The sequence below is a fragment of the Coregonus clupeaformis genome, chromosome 29 (assembly GCF_020615455.1).
Source record: "Coregonus clupeaformis isolate EN_2021a chromosome 29, ASM2061545v1, whole genome shotgun sequence".
Classification (NCBI taxonomy): Eukaryota; Metazoa; Chordata; class Actinopteri; order Salmoniformes; family Salmonidae; genus Coregonus; species Coregonus clupeaformis.
The window spans coordinates 18664729-18691646 of NC_059220.1; the positions used below are offsets into that span (position 1 = coordinate 18664729).

Genomic DNA, 26918 nt, shown 5'->3' on the forward strand with positions numbered 1-26918 from the left:
TTTGTACGTTTGCCCACTGACAAATAAATTATCAGTCTATCATTTTAATGGTAGGTTTATTGAACAGTGAGAGAAAGAATAACAACAAAATAATCCAGAAAAACGCATGTCAAAAATGTTATAAATTGATTGTCATTTTAATGAGGGAAATAAGTATTTGACCCCCTCTCAATCAGAAAGATTTCTGTCTCCCAGGTGTCTTTTATACAGGTAACGAGCTGAGATCAGGAGCACACTCTTAAAGGGAGTGCTCCTAATCTCAGCTTGTTACCTGTATAAAAGACACCTGTCCACAGAAGCAATCATTCAGATTCCAAACTCTCCACCATGGCCAAGACCAAAGAGCTCTCCAAGGATGTCAGGGACAAGATTGTAGACCTACACAAGGCTGGAATGGGCTACAAGACCATCGCCAAGCAGCTTGGTCTGACCTCTGTGATTGCCAACAAGGGTTTTGCCACCAAGTACTAAGTCATGTTTTGCAGAGGGGTCAAATACTTAATTCCCTCATTAAAATGCAAATCAATTTATAACATTTTTAACATGCGTTTTTCTGGATTTTTTTGTTGTTATTCTGTCTCTCACTGTTCAAATAAACCTACCATTAAAATTATAGACTGATCATGTCTTTGTCAGTGGGCAAACGTCAAATACTTTTTTCCCCTCACTGTATAAACCAAAATATGAACGTAATAAACAAGACATATCCACACTGCGGGTGGTTTACTTGCTTCAAGTTGCTTGTAAGGAAGCCACAGTTACACACAGTGAATGCACACCAATATTGTACAATGCTGCTAGTGAAGATGTGTCAATCTGCTGTTTTACATATCAGAACAAAAAACGTTATATAAACACAAATTAGTACAAGATGTGATCAAGGTTGGAGTTGAAAGGGTTAGAATCAAAATTATATTTTCAGGGATGATTCGACACCATTTACATTGTAAATTGTGGTAGAATGATCTGATTACAGTCTTATAAGCGTGTTACACTTGTTGAAGCTAATTTACAATGGTACTGTAGTCTCTTACCTTACAATAAACCATCTGTTCCTGTCCATACTACCAAGTGCTTCAATAACACTTAAGAAATACCAACAGTAAAGCCTAAATGCTTGTTTTTTCTGTATGTGTGTGGGGGATTTAGACGGTGGTGGTGTGTGTGTGTCGGGGTGGGGAGGGGAGGGCAGTGACCATAGTCAGTCATTTCCATGGTTTGCCACAGTAAGGTCAAGGAGTACTTTGGGAGCAATGGAGGGAGTAAAAGAAGAGTTAGCCGTGAAACATTTGCTCACAACTGTCTCATCTGTGTTCCCTCCCTCTTCCTCTCCCCCCTCCTCGTCAACAGATCTTCTTCGTTAGAAACAACATACACCTTTTTATTTTTTTTACCTTTGTTAAAAAGAAATCATAATAATAAAAATAATACAATCTGAAATCCGTCCTACGGCGTCTGGCACGCTTGGCAGACCCCTCTCCCCAAAGTTTAACACTTGTGCTTCATAGCCAGCTGCAGAGAGGAGAAATAGAGGGGGAGGAGACATAAGAGGGTACATGTTAGCCATAGTGAGCTGTGGAGATATATAAACATCATACAGTGACTAAGCGAAACGACAAAGCAATTTAACTGAACATTTCTTCAACAGCCCCTATGGGGTTGCCAAAAATAATTAAAACACTATAAGATGCCAAATATATTAATTTGTGGAAACTGCACAAACTAAAGCTAGCACATTAAAATACGACCACCAACAAATAAAAGTAAAATAACCTCATTTATGCTGCTTTGTTTTCCCACCTGGTGGAGGCTAATATGGTTAGCATGGTGAGTAATAGAACTGGGAAGCAGGGTCTATTCTCTAGGCAGAGAGGAATTATAGCTATTAGGGTGGTGTTATTCCTGAGGCGTTGTTAAGTGGCCCAGGCCCCAGTGTTTTCATCAGGCAGTGACTGGTCACTCGGAGACTTCATTCATCTCATTAACGAGAGTTCTAGCGGGCCTGGCTGGAGGCTCATTAAGGAGAAGGCCAGGGTCACCAATCTAATTCATGCAAGCGCACGCACGCACACACGTTTCAAAATAGAGGTTGTGAAATCTCCTTAGCTAACAAGTGGGGGCAGCAGAGCTGCAGCACAGACCAGACGGCCGTAGCTCCTGCTGTGGGGATGGTGAGAGCTCAACAGTGCCGCTAATGGACTGATGTCACACAGAGCCTCAGCAGGTGGGAGACACTGCAGAGACAGACTGACAGAACCTGCAGTGCTGTTTCCCGCTCCAGGTCACCTTGACACTTACTGAGTCCACTACAAGATACCATATGTTCACAACTTGAACTAAAATATACTGGATCACAGGTAGAAAGAGGGAGACGTGGTGTCTTGTTCAATGGCATTACGGGGGGGTAGCGCAGATTCTAACCACAAACCTGCCTTACTGTACGACAGTTGGCAGATACAGGATATTCCCAACTTTTACTTAACATCAAAAACTGAAGAGGAGGAAAGATAAATATTTCAAAACATTAACTAAATATTGTTCAGTGTTATCACCAGGCAGAGAAGATGTTGCAGAATGCATTTACTGTAGCTAGCTAACATCAAATTACTCCCAGTGGTTATCCACGTACATTAGAGGGCTGCAGCTTTTAACAAACGGCCACGAACATGCTTTAGTGAGTGCAAGACAAAAAGTGCAAGACAACCAATTAGTTAAATGCTCACAAAATGAAGCATCTAATTGCTGGAGCTCAATGTGGAAGTGAATGGAGTGTATTATCTGTATGGGGAGTTAGTGCCTTCAGAGAGTATTCATACCCCTTGACTTATACCACATTTTGTTGTGTTAAAGCCTGAATTCAAATTTGATTAAATATATTTTTCTCACCCATCTACACACAATACTCCAGAATGACAAAGTGAAAACATGTTTTTAGACATGTTTGCACATTTACTGAAAATGAAATACAGAAATATCTAATTTACATAAGTATTCACACCCCTGAGTCAATACTTTGTAGAAGCACCTTTGGCAGCGATTACAGCTTTGAGTCTTTGGGTAAGTCTCTAAGAGCTTTGCACACCTGGATTGTACAATATTTGCCCATTATTCCTTTCAAAATTCTTCAAGCTCTGTCAAGTTGATTGTTGATCATTGCTAGACAGCCATTTTCAAGTCTTGCCATAGATTTTCAAGCCGATTTAGGTCAAAACTGTAACTAGGCCACTCAGGAACATTGTCTTGGTAAGCAACTCCGGTGTAGATTTGGCCTTCTGTTTCAGGTTATTGTCCTGCTAAAAGGTGAATTAATCTCCCAGTGTCTGGTGGAAAACAGACTGAACCAGGTTTTCCTCTAGGATTTTGCCTGTGCTTTGCTCCATTCGGTTTCTTTTTTATTCTGAAAAACTCCCCAGTCCTTGCCGATGACAAGCATACCCATAACATGATGCCGCCAATAACATGCTTGAAAATATGAAGAGTGGTACTAAGTGATGTGTTGTGTTGGATTTGCCCCAAACATAATACTTTGTATTCAGGACAAAAAGTTAATTTCCTTACCTTGTTGCAAACAGGATGCATGTTTTGGAATATTCTTATTCTGTACAGGCTTCCTTCTTTTCACTCTGTCATTTAGGTTAGTTGTGGAGTAACTACAATGTTGTTGATCCATCCTCACTTTTCTCATATCACAACCATTAAACTCAGTTACTGTTTTAAATTCACCCCTGGCCTCATTGTGAAATCCCTGAGTAGTTTCTTTCCTCTCCAGCAACTGAGTTAGGAAGGATGCCTGTATAGTTGTAGTGACTGTGTATTGATACACCATCCAAAGTGTAATTAATAACTTCCCCATGCTCAAAGGGATATTCAGCATCTGCTTTTTTATTTTATCTACCAATAGGTATTGAAAAACCTCCCTAGTATTTCTGGTTTAATCTTTGCTTGAAATTCACTACTGGATTAAATGACTTTACAGATAATTGTATGCATGGTGTAAAGAGATGGGGTATTCATTCAAAAATCATGTTAACCACTATTATTGAACATGGAATGAGTTCATGCAACTTATGTGATTTGTTAAGCACATATCTACTCCCAAACGTATTTAAGCTTGCCATAACAAAGGGTTTGAATACTTAATGACTCAAGAAATGTCAGCTTTAAATGTTTTATTAATTTCCTAAATGTTCAACCAAAAATGTCCACTTAGACATTATGGGGTATTAAGTGTAGATCAGTGACACAAAATCTCAATTTAACACAAAATGTGGAAAGAGTAAAGGGGTGAGAATACTTTCTGAAGGCACTGTATATGGTCATTCTTTGAGTTAGAGTTTTCCTGTGATCTTCTTTTAGTTTTACACCACAGGGTCTTCATCTTTGAACAGTAAGGGGCAGAGAGCACGTCCCTTCAAAGGGCTTTCCATTAGACCACCATTACCGTAATGTATTATTCATGTGTGTGTTTATAATGAATGTGATGTGGTGGGGGATGTGAACAGGTTTAAACAAATTAATTGGAGTTCCGGTCCAGAGTTGTGTGCGGCTGCTCGGCCACGGAAACTCATTTCATGAAGCAAACAGTTCTTGTGCTGACGTTGCTTCCAGAGGCTGTTTGGAAGTCGGTAGTGAATGTTGCAACCGAGGACAGGCAATATTTACGCGCTTCAGCACTTGGCGGTTACGTTCTGTGAGCTTGTGTGGCCTACTACTTCACGGCTGAGTCGTCATTGCTCCTAGACGTTTCCACTTCCACAGCTCTAGCAGGGCTTCCACAGCTCTAGCAGGGCAGAAATTTGACAAACTGACTTGTTGAAAAGGTGGCATCCTATGACGGTGCCAATGTTTGTCTATGGAGATTGCATGGCTGTGTGCTCGACTATAAACAACTGTCAGCAATAGGTGTGGCTGAAATAGACGAATCCACTAATTTGAAAGGGTGTCCACATACTTATGTATATTTGGTGTAAGTGACATGTGACTATATATGTGTGTGTGTTTGTGTTTCACCTTGTGTGCAGTGACGGCAAACTGCTCAGCACTGTTCTTCATCTCCCCTGTTTTTTCCTCAGCCCGGCCTAACCGCTCCCCTCGCTCGTTCAGCGCCTGGCTGGCCTTCTGTACAGCGCTGGTAACACTGTCTGCTGCAGAGTGGAGTATACTGTTACCTGGAGAGGAGAGAGAGACAGGGGGAGCAGGCAGGAGAAGGGGGAGGAGGCAGGGAGAGAGGAGGGTGATATAGAGAGAGGGGAAAAGACAGAGAGAAAGAGAAAAATGAGAGGGAGGGGATGGGATAAATACAATCAATTATACATTGCCTTCTATCTTAACATTATCAACAAAATAACTATGCAGCACTGATATGAGTTTGGTACAAATCCCCTGCTTTATAAGATAATGCTGATGTTTCATTCAGCAACCTTGGCGGGACTTTAATTATTGACAAGGAAAAATAGGGTTACTCCAAATCAGGGACGTCCAAGGAAGCCAGCTAATGAGTTTTTCTACAGAGATTGGTTTCCTGTGAGAAACGAGCCAATGAAATTAAAAACCTCTTGTCACACTCCTCATTTGCAAAGCTTAGACCTCATCGGTCTATCACGCCATTTCTCTCAAATTGAACTGAAACAACCTCCTCACTACTTGAAAGTGTACCAGACAGCTCCAGGTGTTTCTCTTCTTTTCTTTGGCAAAACTTTAGTGTCAGCTCCTCCTCTTTTCTTCCTCTCAGACTAAAGTGTGATAATGGCGGAGAGGGGAGGGAGTGTCTGACAATCCCTGGCAGCACAACTGTGTGGATGAGAGGTAAGAACAGAACAGTCTCCCTCCGATAGCCCCGACCCTGCGGATGTTTCAAACTGGCAAGCTATTAATCTAAGCTTTAGGCGCAGTCTCCCCAAAGCTTTCCCTTCAGAGCCATTACCCTGGCATAGCGCCAGTGCATTATAATCATTGCTTTATGTGGTTATATATCCAAGGGAGGCACCACTTTAAACAGTTTTGAGCATTGTTTTTCATTTGAAGTGTCTTCTATTGCTGACCCTGCTTGGGTTATTTTGTTGTCCGGGAAGGAGGACAATGGGGGATGTTTTTTCATCAGTTGTTCCAAAGCTGTGAACGAGCCATTCTTCAGCAGAACTGGGGACTGGTACTGCAATGTTCTGTATGCACAATGGACAAAAAGAAACACCACCAAAAAAAGAGGCCAGCTCTAACAATGTGCTCCTCTCAACTGGCTGGCTGTGGAAGGAATAGAAATACAATGGAACTCAATGTAACTGATGCTTTAACTGTTAGAAGACCTTAGGTGCAGTATGGGATGGCCTCTTGGGGTTACAGTTCAGGACCAAATATCACATGCAATGGCACTTACAAATGTAGATCCTTCAAAACACCCCCAAACAGGGAAACAGATCCCAATCAAAGGTGTTATCATGTGCTCCACTAAGGCAGTTATTTATCTTATAACTTGCCCTTGTGGTAAAAATTATGTGGGTAAAACAAAGCGCGAATTAAAAGTAAGAATCTCTGAGCATCGTAGCACCATTAGGTGCAAAAACTCAACGTACCCAGTTGCGGCCCACTTTTTGGAAGCGAACCACTATTCCATCCCTACGTTATATCGGCATCGAACATGTCACCCTCCCTATGAGAGGGGGTGACCTTGACAATTTATTGTTAAAATGAAAGGTTGCCTGGATATTTTATTTAAAGACCCTTGCTCCCTTCGGTCTCAACGTAGACTTTGATCTGAAGCCATTCTTGTGATTATTGTGATTTTGCTATTCATTGTAAATGTTTGTAGGCCTATGTAGCCAAATTGTATCTATGATCGATCGTATGCTATCCATTCAGGTTTTTTATATATTCTATTTATATCTGTAAATGAACCACTGATATCAAGCCACACACGGCCATGATTACAAACCCTTGTGTCCTTAGAAACTATATAAACTAGTAACCCACAGTGTTTGTCATTATACCCTGATGAAGACAGCTTGTCTGTCGAAACGTTGGTTATTAGATTATTCAATTATTGCATCTGAGCTCCTTGAGTGTGCAGCTCTCCTTTTCTTTATTAACAGTTCAGGACCAAACATCCCATGAGTTCAAAACCGATCATATACAATCACAGATCACATTTTATAAAGCGGCTATGGCAATATAACAATCACACAATATATTTAGTTTTCCCACTTATCTGAAGGGACTGTATAGGTAGAAAATAAGACTTATTGCTTCTACATCCGCTTTGAGATCATTTAATTGGAAGATAGAGGACATCCAGGTTCTGCTGCCGGAGAGGAAAGCCAGTAAAGGTAGAGACACGGCCAGTCATTTTAACGTCTTCCCAAAGGGAATACACACTGTAGAGTGTACAGTTGTGGTCCAAAGTTTTGAGAATGACACAAATATTAATTTTCACAAAGTCTGCTGCCTCAGTTTTTATGATGGCAATTTGCATATACTCCAGAATGTTATGAAGAGTGATCAGATAAATTGCAATTCATTGCAAAGTCCCTCTTTGCCATGAAAATGAACTTAATCCCCCCAAAAAAACACTTCCACTGCATTTCAGCCCTGCCACAAAAGAACCAGCTGACATCATGTCAGTGATTCTCTCATTAACACAGGTGAGAGTGTTGACGAGGACAAGGCTGGAGATCACTCTGTCAAGCTGATTGAGTTAGAATAACAGACTGGAAGCTTTAAAAGGAGGGTGGTGCTTGAAATCATTGTTCTTCCTCTGTTAACCATGGTTACCTGCAAGGAAAGACGTGCCGTCATCATTGCTTTGCACAAAAAGGGCTTCACAGGCAAGGATATTGCTGCTACTAAGATTGCACCTAAATCAACCATTTATCGGATCATCAAGAACTTCAAGGAGAGAGGTTAAATTGTTGTGAAGAAGGCTTCAGGGCGCCCAAGAAAGTCCAGCAAGCACCAGGACCGTTTCCTAAAGTTAATTCAGCTGCGGGATCGGGGCACCACCAGTGCAGAGCTTGCTCAGGAATGGCAGCAGGCAGGTGTGAGTGCATCTGCACGCACAGTGAGGCGAAGACTTTTGGAGGATGGCCTGGTGTCAAGAACGGCAGCGAGAAAGCCACTTCTCTCCAGGAAAAACATCAGGGACAGACTGATATTCTGCAAAAGGTACAGGGATTGGACTGCTGAGGACTGGGGTAAAGTCATTTTCTCTGATGAATCCCCTTTCCGATTGTTTGGGGCATCCGGAAAAAAGCTTGTCCGGAGAAGACAAGGTGAGCGCTACTATCAGTCCTGTGTCATGCCAACAGTAAAGCATCCTGAGACCATTCATGTGTGGGGTTGCTTCTCAGCCAAGGGAGTGGGCTCACTCACAATTTTGCCTAAGCCATGAATAAAGAATGGTACCAACACATCATCCGAGAGCAACTTCTCCCAACCATCCAAGAACAGTTTGGTGACGAACAATGCCTTTTCCAGCATGATGGAGCACCTTGCCATAAGGCAAAAGTGATAACTAAGTGGCTCGGGGAACAAAACAAATTTTGGGTCCATGGCCAGGAAACTCCCCAGACCTTAATCCCATTGAGAACTTGTGGTCAATCCTCAAGAGGCGGGTGGACAAACAAAAACCCACAAATTCTGACAAACTCCAAGCATTGATTATGCAAGAATGGGCTGCCATCAGTCAGAATGTGGCTCAGAAGTTAATTGACAGCATGCCAGGGCAGATTGCAGAGGTCTTGAAAAAGAAGGGACAACACTGCAAATATTGACTCTTTGCATAAACTTAATGTAATTGTCAATAAAAGCCTTTGACACTTATGGAATGCTTGTAATTATACTTCAGTATACCATAGTAACATCTGACAAAAATATCTAAAAACACTGAAGCAGCAAACTTTGTGAAGACCAATATTTGTGTCATTCTCAAAACTTTTGACCACGACTGTATACAGGTAGGCTGACTGACTGATAGATAATTGGCAGAGTTGTGGCACAGCGGGGAAGATGACAGCCCAAAGCAGATGGAATGCCAGCTGGTGTTACTCTCCTCTCTTCTCACCTCTGCTTTCCCTCAAAGGAAGTTAACTTGATAAAGTCAAAGCCGTCCACTCACACAGACCTACTGGGAGGAAGAAAAGCTTTCCCCAGGTTTCTCTCCGAGACAGGCTAAAGCACCAATAGATAGATAGCAGAGTTGCCCTTCCCTCAAGGCTCTGGGTTTTATTACAGTCCAGGGAAGGAGAAGTGTTTATTTAGCATCTTCGTCACAGTAGTGAAAACGAAGTACTTGTATTGGGACACAAGTGTCGAGTCTTCCTCTATGTCCCCCTCCCATCCCTTAAAAAAACAATCATCTTCCCCTGAAACCAGAGGAGGGATGCTCTTCACCTCCATCCAGATCACTGCCTTATTGCCTGCGTCCGTAACGGGTCCGCGGTCAAACGACCACCCCTCATCACTGTCAAACGCTCCCAAAAACACTTCAGCGAGCAGGCCTTCCTAATTGACCTGGCCCAGGTATCCTGGATGGATATAGATCTCATTCCGTCAGTAGAGGATGCCTGGTTGTTCTTTAAAAGTAATTTCCTCTCAATCTTAAATAAACATGCCCCATTCAAAAAATACAGAACTAAGAACAGATATAGCCCCTGGTTCTCCTCAGACTTGACTGCCCTTGACCAGCACAAAAACATCCTGTGGCGTACTGCATTAGCATCAAATAGCCCCCGCGATATGCAACTTTTCAGGGAAGTTAGGAACCAATATACACAAGTAGTTAAGAAAGCAAAGGCTAACTTTTTCAAACAGAAATTTGCATCCTGTAGCACTAACTCCAAAAAGTTTTGGGACACTGTAAAGTCCATGGAAAATAAGAGCACTTCCTCCCAGCTGCCCACTGCACTGAGGCTAGGAAACACTATCACCACCGATAAATCTACAATAATCGAGAATTTCAACAAGCATTTTGCTACGGCTGGCCATGCTTTCCACCTGGCTACCACTACCCCTGCCACCAGCTCTGCACCCTCCGCTGCAACTTGCCCATGCCCCCCCGCTTCTCCTTCACACAAATCCAGACAGCTGATGTTCTGAAAGAGCTGCAAAATCTGGACCCCTACAAATCATCTGGGCTAGACAATCTGGACCCTTTCTTTCTAAAACTAGCCACCGAAATTGTCGCAACCCCCTATTACTAGCCTGTTCAACCTCTCTTTCGTAACGTCTGAGATCCCCAGAGATTGAAAGCTGCCGCGGTCATCCCCCTCTTCAAAGGGGGTGAAACTCTAGATCCAAACTGTTACAGACCCATATCCATCCTGCCCTGCCTTTCAAAAAGTTTTTGAAAGCCAAGTCAACAAACAGATCACCGACCATTTCGAATCCCACCGTACCTTCTCCGCTATGCAATCCGGTTTCCGAGCTGGTCATGGGTGCACTTCAGCCACGCTCAAGGTCCTAAACGATATTATAACCGCGATCGATAATAGACAGTACTGTGCAGCCGTTTTCATTGACCTGGCCAAGGCTTTCGACTCTGTCAACCACCGCATTCTTATTGGCAGACTAAATAGCCTTGGTTTCTCAAATGACTGCCTCGCCTGGTTCACCAACTACTTCTCAGATAGAGTTCAATGTGTCAAATCGGAGGGCCTGTTGTCTGGACCTATGGCAGTCTATGGGGGTGCCACAGGGTTCAATTCTTGGGCCGACTCTTTTCTCTGTGTATATCAATGACGTCGCTCTTGCTGCTGGTGACTCTCAGATCCACCTCTACGCAGAGACGACACCATTTTGTATACATCTGGCCCTTCATTGGACACTGTGTTAACAAACCTCCAAACGAGCTTCAATGCCATACAACACTCCTTCAGTAGCCTCCAACTGCTCTTAAACACTAGTAAAACTAAATGCATGCTCTTCAACCGAACGCTGCTTGCACCCGCCCACCCGACTAGAATCACTACTCTCGACGGGTCTGACCTAGAGTATGTGGACAACTACAAATACCTAGGTGTCTGGTTAGACTGTAAACTCTCCTTCCAGACTCACATTAAGAATCTCCAATCCAAAGTTAAATCTAGAATCGGCTTCCTATTTCGCAAACAACGCCTCCTTCACTCATGCTGCCAAACATGCCCTCGTAAAACTGACTATCCTACCGATCCTTGACTTCGGCGATGTCATTTACAAAATAGCCTCCAACACTCTACTCAGCAAATTGGATGTAGTCTATCACAGTGCCATCCGTTTTGTCTCCAAAGCCCCATATAATACCCACCACTGTGACCTGTACGCTCTTGTTGGCTGGTCCTCACTACATATTCGTCGCCAAACCCACTGGCTCCAGGCCATCTATAAATCACTGCTAGGCAAATCCCCGCCTTATCTTAGCTCATTGGTCACCATAGCAACACCCACCCGTAGTCTGCGCTCCAGCAGGTATATCTCACTGGTCATCCCCAAAGCCAACACCTCCTTTGGCCGCCATTCCTTCCAGTTCTCTGCTGCCAATGACTGGAACGAAATGCAAAAATCTCTGAAGCTGGAGACACTTATCTCCCTCACTAACTTTAAGCATCAGTTGTCAGAGCACCTTACCGATCACTGCACCTGTACACAGCCCATCTGAAATTAGCCCGCCCAACTACCTCATCCCTATATTGTTATTTATTTTGCTCATTTGTACCCCAGTATCTCTATTTGCACATCATCTCTTGCACATCTATCATTCCAGTGTTAATACTAATTGTAATTATTTTGCACTATAGCCTATTTATTGCCTTACCTCCATATCTTGTTACATTTGCACACACTGTATATATATGTATTTCTGTTGTATTTTTGACTTTGTTTTGTTTTACCCCATATGTAACTCTGTGTTGTTGTTTTTATCGCACTGCTTTGCTTTATCTTGGCCAGGTCGCAGTTGTAAATGAGAACTTGTTCTCAACTGGTTTACCTGGTTAAATAAAGGTGAAATAAATAAATAAAATAAATCCCTCTTATCCCCCTCCTCTACTGAGAGATAGCCCAGAGACTAATAATTCCCTCATCCATCTTCCCTCTCTTTCCTGCTTCTCACTCGTTTCCTTGGGCAGGGTGATTCCGGCCTGGCTGCTGGTTGAGTCCCCTCCTATGGTGAATGTCATTAAAGAGAATAGCCGGGAGGCAGGTTGTGTGGTGACTGTATGGCCCTGGGTCTTTACTCTGTAGAGTTGATTACAGTGCTGTCATGCTGTAAGGGGGATTTGTAGGAGTGAGGCATGGCATGGTGATTCAACACTGTCCTTTGATTCTGTTGAGATCTCTTCACAAGAACATGGGGGAGTGATGCCTTTAACAAGCACTGCTGTTTTGGTTTTTCGGGAAACAAAAGCAATCTCCGCTCAGTGCAAAATGCCACTTCAGTGTTACAAAGTCAGGTGAGAGAGCTGGCAAAACAAATTTGGGCGAAGTGTTGCTTTGACATTTGTTATGATAATGTATTTCTGTTTGGCTGGTGAGTTTTTCTGAAATGGGGCTATCGTAAAGATTCACTGACTATCCCTGTGAAGGAATCTGACCTTCCTGAGTCTGTGTCCTATGTCCCAGGGAACTCCTACTTCAACAATGCAGGGAGAATGTGTTTCTACACTCCCATGATATCAACATAATCAGGGCGCGCCAGTAAAACAAAAGGGGACGGAACAAAAGACTAAACCTTTTTTCTGCAACAAAAGTTAAAGAAAAGTCAAATACCTCATCAAGAGATCACAGGTCAGGCCGGCACAATGTAATGTTGTGATTGTGAACACAGAACGATTTTAATCTGCAGGAACATGATGAGGACTGTCAACCGCCATTCACTCTCAAAGCCTGCTTGATTGGTTATGTAACTCACCCAGTTCAGACACTCTCACCAATGGACGCACACATAAAAAAAAAAAAAACATTTTTAGTCATTTAGCAGACGCTCTTATCCAGAGCGACTTACAGATAGTGCATACATTATTTATTTTTATTTTTTCATACTGCCCCCCCGTGGGAATCGAACCCACAACCCTGGCGTTGCAAACACCACGCTCTACCAACTGAGCTACATCCCTACCGGCCATTCCCTCCCCTACCCTGGACGACGCTGGGCCAATTGTGCGCCACCCCATGGGTCTCCCGGTCGCAGCCAGCTACGACAGGCATACACATGCTTGCTAACTCAAACGCACCCTTGCATAAGCCTACGTATTTGCTATCTTAAAAATGTAAGCTCAAGCAGAGTCAATTACCATCCAGTATGAACTGTGTGCCAGTATGCTGCCCTGAAGTCTCTGTGGGTGTTTTAAGAGAGGAGGGGCTTAGAGACACTCACCTGTAGAGTAGCAGCACCACCTACGAATCTGTACATTATACATTTTATCAAACACTTTCCATAATAGTTATGACCAAAGGCCTTTGTTGTTGTTCACCTTAAACTAGTGCTACTTGAAAATGTAACAGCTGTACCATTGTATACAGTAGGGATGTGACAAATTAAATACCGTGCTTTCCCAAGACATTTAGTAGAAGGAGGAGGGAGGAGGAGAGAGAAGAAGGATCAACAGAGACTGGCGTAAACAACACAGAATGAACTTAAGTGTCACCACCCTCTAAAGCAGAGCTCCCTAACAGGATGGTATCACGCTGGCACACACCCCTACCGCTGTGCCTACCACAACCCCCAGCTGGCAGACTGGCAGCGCGGAAACCAACCACCCTACTATGCCCTCCTATACAGAGACAAATCAAATCGGATGTTCCCTACTCCCCCTTCACTTATCTGCCATCTAATTCAAATGCAAATCTTGACATTAACTTCTAACCTGAGCTGCCCGCTGCTCTTAATACTGAGTTAATCCTCGTTCGATTCTTCTGACATTTTCAGCATGGAGGAGGGAACTCAACCTTGCTACAGTAGCTAGTAGGGCAGTTGCCCTTTCGTTTTGTCACTGCTCTGCTAATAGGGGTGTAGCAGTCAGGGACTGGGGATGCTAATGGTAACAAACATGGAACATTATGCCTCTGAACGTACCACAGAGACACTGTCTGTCTGTCAAATGGAGCAAATTGCCCACATGAAAGTTTAAAGAGGAGATAAATGTCAGTGTATAACGATCTGGCCTTAATGGCCATGTACTCTTATAATCTCCACCCGGTACAGCCAGAAGAGGACTGGCCACCCCTCGGAGCCTGGTTCCTCTCTAGGTTTGTTCCTAGGTTTATGCCTTTCTAGGGAGTTTTTCCTAGACACTGTGCTTTCACATCTGCATTGCATGCTCTTTGGGGTTTTAGGCTGGGTATCTGTATAAGCACTTTAACAACTGCTGATGTAAAAAGGGCTTTATACAGTGAGGGAAAAAACTATTTGATCCCCTGCTGATTTTGTACGTTTGCCCACTGACAAAGAAATTATCAGTCTATAATTTTAATGGTAGGTTTATTTGAACAGTGAGAGACAGAATAACAACAAAAAAATCCAGAAAAATGCATGTCAAAAATGTTATAAATTGATTTGCATTTTAATGAGGAAAAATAAGTATTTTACCCCCTCTCAATCAGAAAGATTTCTGGCTCCCAGGTGTCTCTTAAAGGGAGTGCTCCTAATCTCAGCTTGTTACCTGTATAAAAGACACCTGTCCACAGAAGCAATCAATCAATCAGATTCCAAACTCTCCACCATGGCCAAGACCAAAGAGCTATCCAAGGATGTCAGGGACAAGATTGTAGACCTACACAAGGCTGGAATGGGCTACAAGACCATCGCCAAGCAGCTTGGTGAGAAGGTGACAACAGTTGGTGCGATTATTCGCAAATGGAAGAAACACAAAAGAACTGTCAATCTCCCTCGGCCTGGGGCTCCAAGCAAGATCTCACCTTGTGGAGTTGCAATGATCATGAGAACGGTTATTATTATTATTATTATTATTATTTAACGGTGAGGAATCAGCCCAGAACTACACGGGAGGATCTTGTCAATTATCTCAAGGCAGCTGGGACCATAGTCACCAAGAAAACAATTGGTAACACACTACGCCGTGAAGGACTGAAATCCTGCAGCGCCCGCAAGGTCCCCCTGCTCAAGAAAGCAAATACAGGCCCGTCTGAAGTTTGCCAATGAACATCTGAATGATTCAGAGGAGAACTGGGTGAAAGTGTTGTGGTCAGATGAGACCAAAATCGAGCTCTTTGGCATCAACTCAACTCGCTGTGTTTGGAGGAGGAGGAATGCTGCCTATGACCCCAAGAACACCATCCCCACCGTCAAACATGGAGGTGGAAACATTATGCTTTGGGGGTGTTTTTCTGCTAAGGGGACAGGACAACTTCACCGCATCAAAGGGACGATGGACGGGGCCATGTACCGTCAAATCTTGGGTGAGAACCTCCTTCCCTCAGCCAGGGCATTGAAAATGGGTTGTGGATGGGTATTCCAGCATGACAATGACCCAAAAACACACGGCCAAGGCAACAAAGGAGTGCTCAAAGAAGCAGCACATTAAGGTCCTTGAGTGGCCTAGCCAGTGTCCAGACCTTAATCCCATAGAAAATCTGTGGAGGGAGCTGAAGGTTCGAGTTGTCAAACGTCAGCCTCAAAACCTTAATGACTTGGAGAAGATCTGCAAAGTGGAGTGGGACAAAATCCTTCCTGAGATGTGTGCAAACCTGGTGGCCAACTACAAGAAACGTCTGACCTCTGATTTCCAACAAGGGTTTTGCCACCAAGTACTAAGTCATGTTTTGCAGAGGGGTCAAATACTTATTTCCCTCATTAAAATGCAAATCAATTTATAACATTTTTGACATGCGTTTTTATGGATTTTTTTTGTTGTTATTCTGTCTCTCACTGTTCAAATAAACCTACCATTAAAATTATAGACTGATCATGTCTTTGTCAGTGGGCAAACGTACAAAATCAGCAGGGGATCAAATACTTTTTTCCCTCACTGTAAAATATATTTCACTGATAGACTGATTGAATGGGGGTTGCATATTATACTGAAAAACCATAACCCTGTTCATAATTGCCTTGTTTATATTACTTCAAGAGGAGTATGAGCATTGATTGGTATTGAGGTGAATATAGAAATGAATGGTATTTTTGTGATTGTACTTAGGGCTGTAATGGTATTTGGATAACCGTGACATTGACAGTTTTGGATGAAGACCATCATGAAAATAAAATAACCATCAAAACCGTATAATAAACATTTGTTTTTAATAAAATATTTTATTAACTTCATTTTAATGTAGATATACTTTACCCATAGCGGGAGTGTTAACTATTGGTTATATGGTATTGTTTTGCTAACTGTATACTGTATCTCATCTTTCCAGTGGGGACCGGAGGTACCTATAGATCCTATAGCCTCCAGGGTGGGGGTGGGTGGGTAGCCTCTGCCCTTCACCTCTGGCCTTGTCATTGTTACAGTAGATCGGAGAAGTGAGGTGAAAAATATTTGGGCACATTTCGGTTTCCAACCTAACAACGATGGAGAACCAGATGACTTGGACCAGCCTGTTTGCAGAATATGTGCAAAAACCATACCTACTTAAAATTCCAGCACCACAAGTCTTTGGAACCACCTGAGGATTAACCACCCTGCGGCCTACGCCAAACTTGGGTTAGCCACCATGGCTGCTGCTGCTGCCTCGCATTCCACATCTGGTCAGCGGCAACTCAGTGTGGCGCAAGCCTTTGCCCGAGGCACAAAATACAAACGGAACACTGATAAATGGCTAGCACTGACAGAGTAATTTGTAAATTTGACAGAGTTACTGGGGAGAAAGTATTTCTCAAACAGCGCTCCGTCCCTACTTTGTTCAACAAGGTGAAGGGTGAGGTTCAGACAGAGCTAAAGGGCGTAGATATATTTTTGCACCGACCACGGACATGTGGTCAGGTGTAAATATGACTCCTTATATGAGCCTGACAGTCTCACAAAAAATCTGACACTGAAATCCCGCTGTTTGGAAACAACCTACATGCCGGATTCTCACACAGCCGACAACCTGGCCGAAGCCCTGAGTCGGGATTGCTTGACTGGGTCCTTGACACAAAGAAACTCTTCTGTATCACCACAGACAACAGGGCCAACATTGTGGCTGCAGTGAGGCAACTGAACTGGCCTAGTCTAATTGCTTTGGCCACAATCTCCATCTCGCCGTCACCAATGGCGTGAACAGCAAGAGCACAAGCACAGGCCGGGCTCTAGGCCTATGTAGAACTGCGGTGGGCACTTTTTCGCAGAGCTGGCGAAAAAATAGGTATCTAGTGAAGGCCAAGAAGGAGCTGAACCTCCCAAATCACAGCTTCATTCTGGTGAGAAATTAAGATTGATCCGCTATAATAATAACCATTTATTTATAGCTTATTTGATGTTAAAATAATAAGCTATGTATGTGAAATTATTGCTCAAATAAACAAAGAAAATAGGCTAATTTCTTTGTGAAAACACAAATTGGCCTATAGTAATGCAATATTGAAATGAGCATGTTGTGTTTGTTTATTCTGCCAATCATACTCTAGTTAAATCACTGCTTATAATTCAATAATAATAATAATAATAATGATAATAATAATAATAATAATAATAATATAGACAATATTTTGTGAATCCTACATGTTACATGTATGGATGAGGAATTGGTATATAAACTATGTTTAATTCCACAGGTTTGCTTAACACGGTGGGGAACCAAACAGAAAATGTTAGATTATTTTGGAGCGAGCAACAGCCATCGAACGAGTCCTGGTCTTGGATCGTAAACATAATCACTTCATCCTCAAATGGCAGCACAAGACGTCTTGTCATCCGTCCAAGCAGCACTGAAACCTATGGCTGACTTCACAGATGTTCTCTCTGGTGAGAGTTACGTCACCGTCTCGTCAGTGAAGCCTGTGCTCCAGTTACTGACGGGAGATCTGCTAAAGCCCGACCTCACCAAAGACACCGACCTAACACAAAGTCTCCAAAAGAAGATGTCCAGTGTGCTCGAGGACATGTACAGCCTACGGACAATAAAATAACTCAAGCTGGACAAAGTCAATAAGCTCATGTTCCTGGCACAGAACATGGAGCTGGAGGTAGAAGATGATGCATAGTTTGCATTTTAACAGCCGTCGCCATTTGCTATAAAATAGAACTATATTTTATTCTAGATTTAATTATTTTTGTTTTATTATAGGCCTGTAGATCTAGTGTTAATATGTGCTCTTACCTATTTATGTCGCAGCTGTTAGTGGTAATTTATTGTAGAAGTGCTAGCCTATGGCACTTTAGTAGCCCGGACTTTCTTTAATACAGTGCACGTTTTTATTGCTTTATGTTAAATAAATAAATGGCTCTTCTTAAAAAAGATTCTTATTCAACAGCAAGAGTCCAATAGCTGGCACGTCCATAAGGCCAGTAAACTGAACTAAATTGCCAAAATTATGTAGGCTAATTAGCTTACTCCTGTATATACAGAAATACATAAAATCGTTCAAAATAGGCTACTACACCAGAAAGCATGATTTGGAGGATCATTAGCTTCTTTAAAACACTTTTTTTTTTTTAAAGGTCCAATGCAGCTGTTTTTATCTCAATTTCAAATAATTTCGGGGTAACAATGACAGTGCCTTCATACCCTTGACTTATTCCACATTTTGTTGTGTTACAGCATGAATTCAAAATGGATAAATAAATAAAAATCTACACACAATACCCCATAATTACAAAGTGAAAAATTGCTTTTAGTCATTTTTACTAATTTATTGAAAATTAAATACAGAAATCTCATTTGCATTACTATTCACACCCCTGCGTCAATACATGTTAGAATCACATTTGGCAATGATTACAGCTGTGAGTCTTTCTGGGTAAATCTCTAAGAGCTTTGCACACCATGATTATATTTGCATTATTCTTTTAAAAAAATATTCGAGCTCTGTCAAGTTGGTTGTTGATCATAGCTAGATAGCCATTTTCAATTCTTGCCATATATTTTCAAGCCGATTTAAGTCAAAACTGTAACTAGGCCACTCAGGAACATTCAATGTTGTCTTGGTAAGCAAGTCCAGTGTATACATGGCCTTGTGTTTTAAGTTATTGTCCTGCTGAAAGGTGAAATTGTGTCTGTTGCAAGGAGGAGTGAACCAGGTTTTCCTCTAGGATTTTGCCTGTGCTTAGCTCTATTCCGTTTATTTTTATTTATTTTTTAAACTCCCTAGTCCTTGCCGATGACAAGCATACCCATAACATGATGCAGCCACCATCATGCTTGAAAATATGAAGAGTGGTACTCAGTGATGTGTTGTATTGGATTTTCTCCAAACATAACACTTTGTATTCAGGACATAATGTACATTTCTTAGCAATTGTTTTTAATCCGTTTTAATTTAGTGTATGTTTTGGAATATCTGTATTCTGTACAGGCTTCCTTCTTTCACTCTGTCATTTAGGTTAGTATTGTGGAGTAACTATAAATGTTGTTGATCCATCCTCAGCTTTCTCCTATTACAGCCAATCAACTCTGTAACTGTTTTAAAGTCACCATCCAATGTGTAATTAATAACTTCACCATGCTGAAAGGGATATTCAATGTCCGCCTTTTATTTTTATTTTTTATAAACACATCTACCAATAGGTGCCCCTCGTTGCGAAGCACTGGAAAAGTTCACTGGTCTTTGTGGTTGAATCTGTGTTTGAAATGCACTGCTTGACTGAGGGACATTACAGATAATTGTATGTGTGGTGTACAGAGATGAGGCAGTCATCTAAAAAATAATATTAAACACATTATTGCACACAGAGTGAGTCCATGCAACTTATGTGACTTGTTAAGCAAAAAGTTTAGGCTTGCCATAACAAAGGCGTTGAATACTTATTGACTCAAGACATTTCAGCTTTTCATTTTTAATTAATTTGTAAACATTTCTAAAAACCAAAATACACTTTGACATTATGGGGTATTGCGTGCAGGCCAGTGACACAATTTTTTTATTTAATCCATTTTAAATTCAGGCTGTAACAACAAAATGTTTTGTGATTTTGTGATTGTTTTCAATTAAAATGATCAAAAAGAAGAAGAAAAAAACAGCTTCTTAGCAAAGAGTAATTTCTCAAGCAAGAATTTTGCTAGAACTGTCTGAAGTAGTCAGTGGGAAGGGGAAAATTGAAAACTAGCTGTTATTGGCCAAGGTTGGAACTCTTTTTATTATTTGTATAATAACTATTTTACTGCCTAGTGATGTTACCAGGCAGGCCAAAACTATCCCACCAAAACAAGCTGAAATTTCAGGCAGTCTTTTCAAACAGCTCTTACACTAAAAGGGCATTATCATAATTTTCACAATTTCACAGTATTATTCCAACCTAGTAGTGTGGAAATGTATATATAAAACACAGGAAAATCAAGTTTTTGACTGCATTGGGCCTTAAAATCTCATAGCCTGTCAGAAGTTCACACAATTTGGGAATCGCGGCAGGCAAATAGATGATTGTTGAGTTGTGAATGTCAGTGAAAGAGAGGACTAAACTGTCTTTTAGTTATCAAAATAAATAAAAATAGAGCCTATTTTATTGGCACCAGTGGAGCGTCGGCCATTTCCCAGTGAGTGTGCATATTCACTGTCTTTATCATTAGGTCAGTGCAACTTGAAAGTCGTATTACAAAAGATTCTGCTAATCTCTCCATTCATTTAAAGTGTAGTAAAATTGTATTGTGTTTATAAAAAGGCCACATTTTTCCAGTGCAAAGAAAGGAAAAGAAACATATATGATATAGCCTAGCCTACTCCACTACGCGCTGCATTGAACAGTCTTTTTTGCTAACAGTGATTGAGTTTTATTATTAGCCTAAATTATGACTAACCAATTTACTCATCACATTAGGGATAGTAGGCTATCTTACATAAGTCTGCAAATGTGATGATGCATGCAATGCTTTATTATAAAGGTGCATTTTTATGGTGAACATTTGCTTCCCCAAACTTGAGACTCAAGCGCCGCCTATGAGCAAGACAGTTAGGCTGTCGATTATGTCGATGACCGTGTACATATGACACGCCAATTACCGACACCAGAAATTCCATGACCGTCCCAGCCCTAATTGTACTGTCCTTGTGCTTGAGATGGAGAGAAGGTAGGACTTCAATTGACGACACGGTACCTCAGAGTGAATTAGCTTGTATAATCAGACAGTTTGTCAGTGAGGTTATTGTCGATGTACATAACTCACATAAACTGTGCATGTAAAAAAGGGAGCCCTTTCTGTATATACCCTTCCCTAAACACTTAAAGTCGTATGCTCTCGGTATGTATACAGATATTCTAGAGCACATATTGTACATATGCAATCAAATATGTTAATTGGTTGAAGATTTAAGATTGAGGGACTTAACTGCCTTGTTAGTAAAAGTATATATTATTTTAGTTGAATATATTTTTTTTTCCGTGCTTACCTTCTAAAAGTAGCTGCCGACCTTGCCGTCGACTGTTTATAACAACTTCTTTCCTCATTCTGTTCAAAAAGACCTTGCAACGGAAAGCGACTGAATCTACTGTTTCATCGTCTGTGACAAGAAAATGGAAAAGGAATGCCTCAATTTTGGTTGGTTTGTTTTTGTTATTTTATGTTAGACCCCAAGAGATTAATAGATTTTGGCTAATAATTATTACTTGTTAAACCACAGTACAGTTTGTTCTAATATGGTCATTTTGGTACACTTTGGTTAACTAATGCAATATACTTATTATGTTATTAAAAGGGTTTCATTCTAACAAAAGGTATTTAGAAAAAATACTTATTTAAATTTAGGGTAACTGGAATTGATTAGGGAAGATAGGGGACAGTTTAAGTAGAAATTAAGCTTTGTTTGTTATTAAGTTGATGAAAGGCAGATGAAAGTTTCACTAGAGGTTCATTTGACTGCATAATGTATTAGTACTGTATCCCATTACATATCTCACAACAGTTTACAATGGTGCAAAGACGTCTGCTTGAAGTGCCCTCCTGACAGTATGCATTTGCATGACAGTTTACTAAATGGTTCAATGGCAATAAAATACGAGCAGATTAACATTTAGCATTCTAGAATTCAAAAAGTGATAAAAGAAGCAGGCAACATTTTAAACTCCCGCTCACCATTCCAAGACACGATCTGCCACTGAAGCAAAGAGGCCTGGGAGAATGATGGGAATGAGTGTGCGTTGCAGCCCCAGTCTAGCCTGATAATGAGGCGATTACCAAATTAGTCCAGCAATGCTGCTTTATTTCAGGCCCTATTACACGGCCCATCAAGTATCACTAAACAAGTGCCTGGCACATCTCCTCCACACAGCTCTAAAAAAGGACTATGGCTCTGCCTCGTAAGTTGAGGGAAACTTTTCCTGTAACACCTACACAACACTGATGAGGACAGAAACAACCAATGAGACGTGACCATGATGGAAGTCTGATGAGAAAAATATGCCTATCATTATTCAATCAATAGCATTAAAATTGCACTCCGTAGTTTCAATTTCCAGTCAATAAATAAGCGAAACCAGTATTAGGGGTATTTCACGCTTTTTTTTGTCTCAACCTCCACTGTGTATGTAGTTCGTCCCCCGTACCACAAGGGGAAATACAGCAATGCAGTGCGCCTTAGAGCACCCCCTTCTTAAAGCCCACCTCTGTATTATGTTTCCAGACCTTTCTTCAGATTAAGTACATCTGCCAGAGTGAATCAGCAGGCCTAATATGTCTCTTAGATAAAGGAAGGATGAACAAGGTTCCTCATAAACAAACAGAATCCACAATAAGCCTGTCGACCTTGTTCTGTCCTATTAAGCCTTTACAATCTCTCAGCCCATAACAACAACCGTCCCTGAGACCAGACCAGCCAATTAATATCATGTTCACTAACACATACGACTCTTCCGCACACAAACGGTGGCAATGTGACAAGCCATTTCTTTGTGTTTGCACGGCTAACAAAGAAGACGAGGTATTGAGCAGAGATCTTGTGTATAATAGGTAATTGCCTGTCAGGATGATCCAGTGTAGAGTAAGTGTCTCTGTTCTGTTCATGGTTCAGTGTTAATAAACGCAAATCTAATCAGCAAAGAAAGGGCAATAACCCAGAATCCTCCAGTGGGTCATTAGCCCCTGTGTGTTCTAGCTGCGTAGTAATAAGATGTTATCAAAGGCACCTCAGTCACGACAACTAATCTATACAAGCCTTCAACACACAAACAACAATAAGCACCATTATAGTGACCATGTCAACCCCAACAAGGTAGTGTGTAAACAACAACATGGTGCCTCTGATAAACAACAACATGGTGCCTCTGACCCGTTGACTCGATTTGTGTTCTTTGTGACAAATCAGGTCAGGTTCAATGGGATGAACCATGTTCATTGTTACATTGACTGACGGAATGTTCTTGTTATCTGGGAAGGTACAAGTCCAGTGTAACTAAATTTATTTTACTACAGTCCTGTGCAATACAATATTGTAGATACCTAGTTCCACTAAAGGGTTGAGCTATATCTATAGCAAACTTTCTAATCTATTCCTTTATGTGTATGAATCTTGACTGTGGTCCTGTTCCACTAAACTGAGAACTTTGTAGTTGGTTTTCTTTCATCCCCAGGTAGGTGAGTCAGAAGAGAGGCGTCCCACACAGTTATTGTCCCACACCTGAGCAGCGTCATGATTTTTGTTTTGCACTGGTGTGAGACTTAAACTGGAGAGGACAGTGGTGGCAGCACTCTGGCGTCCTCTCCCTCCTCTCACTAGGTCTCTGGCTGGGCTGTCACTTCGGCTGGCAGTCAAGCTACTCATTATGGCATGGGAGATGAGAGTTTCATGTGAGAAGACTGGGGAGGAAGGGCAATGTCAGGTCAATTTCTTTCTAAAGCCTGTATCTTATATAAAATGTATTCAATTGATAGCAGAATCGGGGATTGGATACTGATAGTGAAACTAATCTCTCAAGTCAATTACGGTTTGAGCAGGTTGACATAAAAACAATTAATAACCGATGCGAAATACTGGAGCTAATGATCCATAAGAAACCAATATTGAGAGTGCTTTGTGTAAAGGGTTTGATGTGTACTACACATGTATAGGCCTTTCTGTTGTTGCACACTGAGTATACCAAACATTAGGAACATCTTCCTAATATTGAGTTGCAAGCTCCCCTCTTTTGCCCTCAGAACTGCCTCAATTCGTCGGGGAATAGACTCTACAAGGTGTCAAAAGCATTTCACAGGGATGCTGGCCCATGTTGACTCCAATGCTTCCCACAGTTGTGCCAAGTTGGCTGGATGTCCTTTGGGTGGATGACTATTCTTGATACACACAGGAATCTGTTGAGCGTGAAAAACCCAGCAGCGTTGCAGTTCTTGACACAATCGGCGCGCCTGGCACCTACTAGCATACCCTGTTCAAAGGCACTTACATTTGTCTTGCCCATTCACCCTTCGGAATGGCACACCTACACAATCCATGTCTCAATTGTCTCAATGCTTAAAAATCCTTTATCCTGTCTCCTCCCCTTTATTTACACTGATTGAAGTGGATTTAACAATAAGGGATCATAGCTTTCACCTGGATTCACCTGGTCAGTCTATGTTATGGAAAGAGCATAACATAATGTTTTGTATACTCAGTGTATATATTAATTGTATAATCTACTAGCTGTAGCACAGCCCTGATAGGCTACAGTACATCCCATTAGACCCAGTATGCAGATTGCCATTTAACTGGAGGTGTCTAGCTGAGCTGAGAGAATTAGAGATAACATCTGTGGCTTATATTCAATCTTATTCCTCAGCCCACAGAGTACAATACCCTCCCTGACACCACTACCCAAACTATAACTACATCCCAGCAAGCAATACACAACTGTATATGTCAGGGGTCACACTGCACAAGTTAAATAAGGAAGAAAAATATACAAGCTGTGGTTTATGATGTGGGAGGGAGAATGTGGCATAGGCACATAGCCATGAGGAGTGGAGGAAACTTCAACAGCATATTTATGCAGATTCAATCGCATTTAATTACATTTGATCTCTCTCTCTCTCTTATAGCTAATAAACTCAGATTTGATACGTCTCTTTCTTATAGCTACCTTCTCAGGTCCCACCACACAAGAGCTAGATACCATGTAGCTAGAGTCAATGGAGCTAGAGACCATTGGGGAGAGACCATGGAGCTAGCAACTACTGGGGGGAGACCATGGAGCTAGAAACTACTGGGGAGAGACCATGGAACTAGAGACCATTGGGGAGAGACTATGGAGCTAGAGACCATGGAGCTAGAGACCACTGGGGAGAGACCATGGAGCTAGAGACCATGGAGCTAAAGACCATGGAGCTAAAGACCATGGAGCTAGACACCACTGGGGAGAGACCATGGAGCTAGAGACCATGGCGCTAGAGACCATGGAGCTAGAGACCACTGGGGAGAGACCATGGAGCTAGAGACCATGGAGCTAGAGACCATGGAGCTAGAGACCATGGAGCTAGAGACCACTGGGGAGAGACCATGGAGCTAGAGACCATGGAGCTAGAGACAATTGGGGAGAGACCATGGAGATAGAGACCATGGAGCTAGAGACCATGGAGCTAGAGACCATGGAGCTAGAGACCACTGGGGAGAGACCATGGAGCTAGAGACCATGGAGCTAGAGACCATGGAGCTAGAGACCACTGGAGAGAGACCATGGAGCTAGAGACCATGGAGCTAGAGACAACTGGGGAGAGACCATGGAGCTAGAGACCATGGAGCTAGAGACCATGGAGCTAGAGACCACTGGGGAGAGACCATGGAGCTAGAAACTACTAGGGAGAGACCATGGAGCTAGAGACCACTGGAGAGAGACCATGGAGCTAGAGACCATGGAGCTAGAGACAACTGGGGAGAGACCATGGAGCTAGAGACAACTGGGGAGAGACCATGGAGCTAGAGACCATGGAGCTAGAGACCATGGAGCTAGAGACCACTGGGGAGAGACCATGGAGCTAGAAACTACTAGGGAGAGACCATGGAGCTAGAGACCATGGAGCTAGAGACCATGGAGCTAGAGACCATGGAGCTAGGGACCATGGAGCTAAAGACCATGGAGCTAAAGACCATGGAGCTAAAGACCATGGAGCTAGACACCACTGGGGAGAGACCATGGAGCTAGAGACCATGGAGCTAGAGACCACTGGGGAGAGACCATGGAGCTAGAGACCACTGGGGAGAGACCATGGAGCTAGAGACCATGGAGCTAAAGACCATGGAGCTAGAGACCATGGGTTCGGAGGATCAGGATGTGTTACCATAAATACCACCATGAATAATAAAAGAGCCTGAGTGTTGTTCAAAGATGAGGCTAGAGAGTAAACAGATCAATAGCTGATTAAGAAGAGGAGCAGGGTCTTACACAACTCCCTGGAACACAGAGGAAACTTTCCATCTCTACCAGTACCTTCTGCCTCCTCTGTAACTTTAACACGCTACACCCCGGAAATGACTACATATGGCTTGTGTAGGTGTCCAAATCATAAGGGAATTGGTTGCGTTGTGAACTTAGGAATGTGAAGTATGTTTTTTTAATAAGCTTGTGTTTATGTTTAGTTATTAAAGGGTGTGGGAGTGTGTTATTTTTCCAAAAGCTTAGTTCTCAGTGGACTGGCTTTTCCATCATCTCAGGATAAAAAAAATCCTCAAACTGAATATTCCGCAAAGCCAATGGGAATAATTACTGTCATTATATAAATCAGATCTGAACATTCTCTACACACAGAATTAAGTACTTTTCAGTAGAATGCCTTAAAATTGAAGAGTTTTCCTTTTCTAGAAGTTGAAAAACCAGTCCACAAACCTTTGAGTGAGAACACTAGATCTGACACTTTCACACAGTTAGCGAAAGCGATGATGTTTCTTGTCACTA

The 26918-nt window shown here is 42.1% G+C and overlaps 1 protein-coding gene across 2 annotated transcripts in view; it reads right to left on the bottom strand.

Moving 5' to 3' along the window:
* Positions 1–1144: 1144 nt before the first annotated feature.
* Positions 1145–26918, bottom strand: part of LOC121544772 (syntaxin-binding protein 6) — a 138012-nt gene continuing 112238 nt past the window's right edge. Inside the window, exons 5-7 of one of the 2 annotated variants that reach the window (XM_041854907.1) lie at positions 21449–21559; positions 5011–5168; positions 1145–1512 (exon numbers count right to left, since the gene is read on the bottom strand). In XM_041854907.1, the coding sequence (XP_041710841.1) occupies positions 1489–1512; positions 5011–5168; positions 21449–21559 (293 nt within the window). In that variant the 3' untranslated portion in view covers positions 1145–1488. The remainder of the gene's footprint in view (positions 1513–5010; positions 5169–21448; positions 21560–26918) is intronic. The other variant, XM_041854908.1, reaches the window with a different exon arrangement.